At 44.1% G+C, this 8,978-nt stretch overlaps 1 protein-coding gene across 10 annotated transcripts in view; it reads left to right on the top strand.

Annotated features, from left to right (window-relative positions):
* The first annotated feature begins 462 nt into the window (after window positions 1-462).
* MARK3 (microtubule affinity regulating kinase 3) overlaps window positions 463-8,978 on the top strand; it is a 62,877-nt gene continuing 54,361 nt past the window's right edge. For 5 of the 10 annotated variants that reach the window (XM_064167085.1, XM_064167251.1, XM_064167002.1 and 2 more), the window contains exon 1: window positions 463-1,192. In XM_064167085.1, the coding sequence (XP_064023155.1) occupies window positions 1,142-1,192 (51 nt within the window). In that variant the 5' untranslated portion in view covers window positions 463-1,141. The remainder of the gene's footprint in view (window positions 1,193-8,978) is intronic. The other 5 variants (XM_064167485.1, XM_064167553.1, XM_064167416.1 and 2 more) reach the window with 3 other exon arrangements.

Genomic DNA, 8,978 nt, shown 5'->3' with positions numbered 1-8,978 from the left:
CATCCTCTTTTTCCCCACGGTGCTCCCCAGCACCTGAACTCCTCGCCCCGGCTCACACCGCTCCTCCGCCTAGGGCAGTGGGGGTGCCCCCAGGTCTCTGAAGGCCTATTTAAGCGACAGCCCCCCCCTCCCCCTCCCATTTCCAGGCCGGGCCGCCCCAGGGGTACTCCGACGGGCAGCGGGAGTGAAGCGCTGCCTAGCGCTGCCTGTGCGGCTCCAAGCCGAGGCTCGGGGACAGGCAGGACTCCCGCTGACCGATCCCCAGCGCACAGGAAAGGGGTGGTGGCCGTACAGTGTGTCACTACAGAAGGAAGCGCCCATCCCGGCCCCGCCGCGCTCCCGCCCCGCCGCGGACCCTAGCAACAAGCCGCCGGCGCCAGCCTCCCCGGTGCGGCCGGGCGGGGGGCGGGCCCTTCCGGTTCATGCCGGAGCTGGGCTCGACGCAGAGGAAGCGGGGCGGCCATCTTGCCTCGTCCGGGAGCGGCGGAGGGGCGGGGGCAAGCGGGCGAGCGTCGGGCGGGCACCCAGCTTCCCCAGCTTTCGGCCGCGGCCCGTAGGGTGCCGTCCTTCTCGGAGCCTGGGGCGGGCAGGTTGGCTGGCATGCGAGCGGCGGCCCGGTGAAGCGGGGCCGCGGCGGCGGAAGGAGACAGGAGTCCCTTCGGTGGCGGGCCTGCGCTAGCCGCGGGTGCTCGGGCTGCAGCGGAGCGGGGCTGGCGAGAGCAGCCTAGTTGTGCGACGCCCTGCTGCCTCCTCCTCCTTCTCCCCGCCCGCCCTGCGTTTTCCTCGCGGAGCCGCTCCCTCACCGCCTCCCTTCCCCTGGTTCCATCCCTCCCCGCTTGATGACGCGCCCCGCTCCCCGCTGCTGACCCCCGCGGACCCCGGCCTGGCCGTAGGATGAGCCCGGAAGACTCGGAGCGGGCGAGACTGCTCCGTTCCTTGAAAGGGATCTAGCCCGGGCGTGGGACGCCGCCGGAGGTTGGGGGGCACCGACGCGACGCCGCCCCCCTCCAGTCACCTCGTCCTTCATGGTGGCTCCTTGCGACCACCATCTCCGAGCAGACGCGCAGCCCGGCCTGGGGGCCCGTGTGTGTGTGTGTGCGCGCCGCCGTCGCGGGCAGCGCTGCCGCTCGAGTGAAGTAAAATGTCCACTCGGACTCCATTGCCCACGGTGAACGAGCGCGACACCGAGAACGTGAGTACCGCCGGCGTGTGGTGGTGGTGGTGGGGACCGGCCCGCGCCCCATCTTCCCCGGCACCGCGGGCTCCGGGGACGCTGGCCTGGGGCGCGGCCCGGGGTTACCGGGCTCTGGCCGTCCCGGGTGGGCATCGCCCTGCGGAGCATTGTCATGAGCCGTTTCGAGCTTGTAGTGCACCCAATTTGCCGGTTTATTTTAAATTAATTATTTTTCAACATCTATCATTATGGTTCGCCTTTTTAGTAGCATTTGCAGGCATCCCTCCCCCAAACCCAGAGTCCTCACTGTAAATGCTTTATTCGAGTGTTTCTTGGTGGCGAGGATCGCGTTTGTTATGTTGGTATCGGGGAAGAGAAGATCTGCGGAGGTGGGTGGTGGTGGGTTGTTGCCTTCTTCTAATATGCGAACTTACTGTTAAAAGCAGCAGAATAAACCTCTGGTAAACAGATGGCAATAATTCAGCTCTTGAAGGGGTGGGCTAGGTGACCTATATAATAGACCTCTTCCCCGCTTAATTTGCAAGGTTGTCGATGATAACGACCCTGTTTGACTAGTCACCTGTTCAGATTGACATTAAAAGGGTTTCTTTATTAGAGTTATCTTCCAGATAAGGGAGCCTGCGTTTCATTTCTTCCTCCCCCCCTTTTTTTTTTCTCTTTAACAAAGCCACGTTTTAGAAATTGACATTTTATTTATAAGGTTGAATCAAATACTAAATTAACAATCTCACAAGTTGTATGGTAAAGAAAGAAAGAAGGAAGAAAGGAAATGAGTGGATAACCACAAATGAAGCCCAGTAGGAGACTCTCTTTCTGCAGATAGGAGCTGTATTTCTTTTAAGTTAAAACTTACTCGATCCCGGTGTATCCTGTCTAACCATTTTTCTGCTCTGACATGTCCCCAGATGATAAACAAAAGGGAGTTGTCACTCAGTATAGTCTAAAATGAGTTCATAGTGAACTTTGTGTTTAGCTTTCTGTGAATGCTACCTGATAATCTTTAGAAGACAGATGCTAAGCTTGACAGAAGAGGCTTCCCCCCCCCCCCCCCAAGAATGCTTATGTTTTGAACTGGTGTAAAAAAAGTGGAAACTTCAGTTAAGATCAGGAAAAACTGTTGGATTGTTCCAGACCATAAATAGTCAAAGAAAAGTGTTGGTAGCTCCATTGTTTAAAACAAGACCAGACAAAGCATTAGAAAACATGCTGCATGGAACAATTACTGCATTACTAGGGATTTAGATTTTATTGACATAATAGACACTTCTAACTTCTGTGATCTTTATTTGCTTTAGCACTAGATGCAACCTGCAGGCTAAGGGCTGTATTGAGCAAAAACCCAACTAAGCGTATTTGCTTGTAAAATCTCAATGAGCTTCCTGCCTTGTGGAAGAAAATTATTCCAATATTATGCAGCCCTTCCTGTGCCATAGGGAGAGTAGAAGTTGTAGCACACTCTACAAAATACTGTACAAAGTTTATTTGGATAATTATTGTCGTCTACAAGCAAATGTGACTGAGGTTTTCGAGCACCATGGGTATGTGTGAAGGCCACCCAGCAAATCATTTTATGAAGTGTTCAAGCACTCTGATGTAATTAATTCAAACTTTGCTATGGGTAGCTTAACAGTGGAAAGACTTAGTATGTGCTTAAGGAGATACATTATTCACAAGCTGTGTGGAAGTTAGATTTCAACGTTCCATTTAAGGCACCTTGTTCCCACTTCAAAATACTGGTCTAACACTTCTCTTTAGTAATCTTCATAATTTAACGTGCGTGAAGTGTCTTGCTCACGGAAGAACTGCCTTAGGTTTAGATTAAGGCATATTTTTTGCCTGCTGTAATCTGGGCTGGTGACCACAGAAATACTTGTAAGTTGTGGTATTGACAAGGAGTCATTAATCCAAGTGCTCACCAAATCTATTGAACTACCGCCCCAGTACAATACTCAGGAAGCTGTCTCTGGCTGTCATCTATGTAGAAATTCACCAAAATGCATTCTGTTCAGCCTTGCTTTAAAACTAAATTTAAATGTGACATTTAGTCTGTCTGAATTACCACTACAACTGTGAATGCCAGGGCTCTCTTTTAATACCAAATGTGACGATTGTGATACTTCAGCTAACTGCTCTTCCACCTCAAATCTGGGTGTATTGTGTTGAAAGGAAAATTGAGCCCTTGATTCTCTTTCGTATAGGAGAAGGCTAAATAGTTAATATTCATAGGATTCTTTGAAGCTTGAGTGGAAGGAGGCTTAAGAGGTATTCAGCTAGCCTTTGGGCTATGATTGTGGACCCCTTTAATGCCTTCTCTCTCCTTGGAAGGTTGCTACTGCTGACAAAGGCCTAGCTGGTGTTGAAGCTGAAGTGTGCTGATCATAGCTTATCCATGCCTCTACTTGCAGATTTGAAAATGAAGTTAGCCTCCAGAATGATTTTGAGAGTAAATTGTCTGTGCTTGTGCTTGCAGTTAACCACATTCAGCAGTTGGCAACTCCTGTTGAATAGACAAGGTCTAATTGGCAGCACTCGAGGTATTTTTTTTTTTTAAGGCAGTATATGCCACTTCTTACTGAGAATGTACTGCTGAAGTGGAAATACTGTGACAGTGATTTTCTCCAAAAGCCACTCACAGCTATTCAGCCTTTAGTGCCTTTTGAGATAAAAGGATTTGGCTCCGAGTCACCTGGGTTTGAGAGGAAAGGCATCCCAGATGATCTGTGATTGTAGGAACTTCACACTTGGACAGTTGGAAGCTGGCTGTTGGCCTGCAATGAGCTGGCTTCCCACCATGAAGGTAGAGCAGCTCTCCTCTGGCAGTGTCTTGTGCAGCAATGGCTGCTAGCTGCATAGAGAACAGAAGTGAATGAGAGAATCAAATCTTTTTGTCATCTTCAGAATTATGACCTGCATGTGGCAGAATAAAGCAGCCAAGGCAGCAGAGAACTCTTTCATACAAAACTGGGTGACAAGGTAGACACAGAAGAACCACCTTTAGGTGTTACAACAATGAGAATAAACCTGTTTTACTAGCAGTGAGGAGGAAGTGAGAGAAGATAGACCAGGAAAGAGTGTGGAAACGTAGTGGGAAAAGAAGATAAATGGTGGAAAACAGAGATAAGAGAAGGCACAGAGGAATGTACATATGGCAGGATGGAAGACAACAGTGACAAAGAAATAGAACCAGAAGGAGCAAGACTGTGGGGAGAAGGACAAGTACTCGTTAATACAAATGTGGGAAGGCTGTAGTCAACTGTAGATGAAAACAAGGAGATGCAGTTGGTATATGGAGGTCAGTAAAATTCTTTTTAAGAGCGTGAAATAGAGAAGAAAAATCTTGACTAAAACAGGTTAATTTGAACAGCTGTGGGGTTTTTTTTGAGGGGGAAAGGTAGCTGTTTTGCATGTGTTAGCACTGCAGGCCAGTCTGAAATAAAAAAAAATGAAGTAATTTGAGGAAAAGCGAGACTAAAATACTCTGTTATCTCCATGACTGTGCCTAATGTGAAACATTTACTATTGAAAAATGCCCGTGTGATGGCAACTGCACTTCTGCAAGCCTGTATAAAAGGGTTTTGTGCAGCAGAAGTATCTTAATTTAGTTGTTCAGGGTATTTTTAAGTACTTATTTTAAAATGCTTAGTAAGGGTAGAGTTAGATTCAAAAATTCAAGATGCTGAAGGTCTGTGCAGTAGATCTTGGTTTGTTACCAAGTAGCTACAAAATGCATTAGAGCATTTGCAGACAATATGCAAGCTTGCATTATTTAATATATTATTTATCAGTCTTCTCCTGTTACAGATAGATCTGTAATTGAAATGCTTTCTTCCGTAGCATGAAATCTAGATTGTTTGGGTGTTTTTGAGAAGGGACTGAGGTGAAAAGCTTGCCTGTGGCCAAGAGCTGGGGTAGATTTTCTTCTACAGGGACCATCTATGGTCTTTTGTATTTTTCACCAGTTGTCATGAATGTTTGCATTACATTAGGTGAAGGTGGTAAAATAACTGAAAATTAAATATTTCAGGAATTCATCTGGGATATATTTTTAGTTATAAACTTTCACAGAACAGGAAAATGGCTTTTATGCATTTTATACTGCCTGATAGTTCCAATGAATGCTCTGTGATTTAGTACTAAAAAAATACCCGATTGGATTGTGTGATGTTGTGAGTCACTGACTGCTAGTATTTTCACATTTTGAAGTGAGAGGCTTAATTCTTTAGCTCTGCTAAACAGCTTGTGCCATGTTGTTTAATCATTCGGTTTCACTGTCAGCTCGAACTGACAGGAGGCTGCTAGGGGTGTCAGCCCTGACTGCTGCTTCCCACCTGGGGTTCATGCCAGCACTAATTACTGTGGGGCTGTATGACGAGTCTGGTCAGCTCCCTGATCTGCCTGAAATCAGCCCATAGGAAAAGTGAGTTTATCTCCATTCTGTGTGGTTGCAAATACTGACACAGAAGAGGATGATAATGTCCAGTCCAGGTGGAGAAAGCTAGAAATACTAATATTTTTGTTTTGCTCTACGCTAGTCATAGTACAGCAGCCCAGGGATAAGATTACTTGAGTCATACCACAACTACAGACAGATATATTACTGTACAACTTCTGCAAGGTGCACTACTGTGTTTCTGTTCCTGGAAACTAACTTATTTTTTCTCTTTTTTGCATTATTTCAGTAACTCAGAAAAACTAAGCTACAGAACCTTACTCCAGAAATTATTAAAAAGTCAAACTTTGTGTATTAGCACCACCGAATGTGACTTAAATTGCAGCCTTAAAAGTAACAATTTCAAAAACATCACAGATGCAGAAATTACTGAAAGATAATAAATGAAGAAATAGGGAGTTTAATACCCTAGCCTTTGTAGACTTCTTTCTAGCTTTCTTACCTACTCACCTAACGTTGTCTGCTCAGTTCTCCATTTTAATTCTAGTCAAAAGTCATGCCTGCATGTCTCAGGTGACTCAAGTCAAAAGACTTCTAAGAGTGGAAGCATTTGTCTCTCCAGATCTACATTTCATATGATATGCAAGTAGCATGTGTCTGCAACTTTCTTTTCTCAGTTAAGTAATGCTGCCTCATGGATGTCAGCCAGATCAAAAATGGAGGTCACTTTTTTTTTAGGCTCATGGCATATCAAGGTTGGCTTTGCTTGATGTGGAGATCATCTGCCACTAAAAAACTTTAGAATGTATGATGCTTACTGCTCTTAAAACACCAGCCTAAAAGTTACTGACTACACCTGTGACAACACTCCAGTCAGTCTCCTGGATGAAGCCCTTGGGTTAAGGAAGACTTCTTGGCCTGTAAAGCAGCAGCTAGATGAACTTATTTTGTGTGTATAAATACATGCAAACAGAATTTAACTTTCAAATAAAATTTGTTCCTGTAGAGCTGAAGCCTAAAAAAAAATTTTCTATCTGCAGGCTCAGTGTGGTCTTTGAAAACCAACTGTGGAGGGTTTTTTTGTTTAGTATGTAATCACTGACAGTGATTATTCTGGAAACAACTTAGTTGGCAGTATTGTTGGTGAAAAATAGCTGAAGAGCCAACCATATTCTGTTATTCTCCAGACTGATGTCAATAAATATCCATTTTAATCAGCAGTAAAGAAAGATATGGTAAATGTCAGATCTTGATAATGTGAAGCAACAAAAGAGCTTTTAAAAAGCTTTTCTAACTGGCACCAGACTTATCTTTTTGATTATATAAGCAGGATTTCTTCACTGTTCTGTTATTCAGTGCTAATCATGGAATTACAGGTTTGCTCTCTTTCATATACTGTACAGAGTATGAACCAAATTATGCCAGATACATTGGTAGAGGCTGTAGTGCTTACAAGTGGAGAGGGCTCCTGTATGTCTGCAAAGAAAGCATCTTTTATTTCTGAAGCCTGTTAGTGCTTTGCTTTTGGGGTTGTCCCACTAATCTTTGAGGGGCAGCAGTGCAGTTGTCACTGGCACTTTCCACTGCTGAACTGTAGCCGGAATTGTGAGTGTGCAAGTGTTGCTTTGGGTAGCAGTGCTTCCTCTGCCAAGTGGAAGTCTCCTGTATGTCAGTCCGTGCTGTCTGTTTCCATCAGGCAGCTGAGCAGCTGGGCCTGTTCTCTGAGCTGTAGCTGCTTTGTTCTGACTTATTCCTGGGTTTTCTCCTTTATTTTTTTCTCACTGCTGAGATTAGGGAGAATTAGGAATGTGTGTCAAGAGTTAGAGCCTGTGTGTGCTAGAGACTGTGTTTACCCTTCAGATTCTTCCTTTAAACTGGTTGTTTGGCAAATATGACCTAATTAAACTAGCCACTCATTTTCATGGTGTCATGCCAGTTAAATGAATGAGTACTATGGTAGGCTGAGAACTACATAGTGAATTCTTCAGTTTGACAACAAAAATTTCCAAATTAGTGTTTTCTCTCTTTCAGCAGGTACAATGTACACTCTGTTTGTCTCCTTTACTGAGTTTTGTCCCACTCAGTTGTTTCACTTGATTGCAGCATCCCTAATGGCTGGGCTGTAGCGCACATCAGTGAATCTGCCTTCATGGATTGATAACTTCTGTACTGTGTTGTATATTTTACTTTGTAGAACTACATTAACAATTTCATGATATGGAAACCATGACTGTTCACCTTTAAGAATGACTATGTAGAAAGCTAGTCTGAAAACCGCCCTTTAATTACATGTGCTGGAACCAAAGAATTGGATATGCAAACACACCAGCATGGATATACTGGGGCTGACAAAATCCATGTTTCTCTGTGTTCTCATTTGTGTCCTGGTCAGTGGTAGGATGGAAGTAAAATAAGGAAAGTACAGAACATCTTCAACTGATGGCTTCACATTTTATAGTACAGAAAAATAATGTAATATTTTATAATGTGTGATAACTTAGGGTTTTTCAAAGCAGTAACTGGTGTAGAGGCAATTGTGGTTGAGTGTTTGCTATGACACCTCTTGGTGGTTGCCAGAAATCTGTGTTTTGACTTTCCAGTAGAATTCCTTTGTCAGCAGATGCTGGATGCCCTACTGTGCACTTGCACTGATACATCTGTGCAATGAGACACTACTTCTGAGTATCCTTAGGGCTAACCTTTTTTCTCTTTCACTGAGGAGTATTTGCCAGTCTGTATGTTCTTAAGATGTTAATCATAAATGAGAAATAAAATACAACAAATTGTTAGGAAGGGCTGCAGTGAAATTGGTTTCCATATGTTCCATTTAAAGTATTTTTAAAAGAACACGGTATGGTTCCTGATAAGTACTGATGGGGAGCATATAGCTAGAAATTACTATTTATTTATGTCAGCTGCCCAAGTTAGAGTAATGGAGCAATTTCATTAGTTGGTCATAGTTCCATGATTGTTACAGGTTTGAACAGCTTTCCAAGAAATTGTGTAGAGTCCCGTCGTAATATTTCGTACAAAGATGAGGTAACGGCTAAGGTAATAAACATTCCTAGAGCCTTTTGTAAGAGATTGCCTTTTATTCATTTGCCTGATGAGAATATAGTTTTCAGTATTGTATAAATACTTAAAATAAAAAAGTTTGATACTGTTTGTCCTTTCTGTTGTAGAAAGAGTCCTTCCTACTTACTGTAAACATGGATTTTTTTTTGGCCATTTTAATTCCTTAATGTTTTTCATCTTCCTTGAATGGAGATTCTATTTCTTCCAGGTTTTTCTCAGTTGTTGGCATCTTAGTCTAAGAACTAGTTATAGTCTGCCCTGTGTGTTTCTAATGCTCTGAATGTCAAGGTCTTTCTAATTATGCAGCTGCTGGATAAA

The sequence above is a fragment of the Pogoniulus pusillus genome, chromosome 1 (assembly GCF_015220805.1).
Source record: "Pogoniulus pusillus isolate bPogPus1 chromosome 1, bPogPus1.pri, whole genome shotgun sequence".
In the NCBI taxonomy this organism is placed as follows: domain Eukaryota; kingdom Metazoa; phylum Chordata; class Aves; order Piciformes; family Lybiidae; genus Pogoniulus; species Pogoniulus pusillus.
This window is presented reverse-complemented; position numbering and strand designations above follow the sequence as displayed.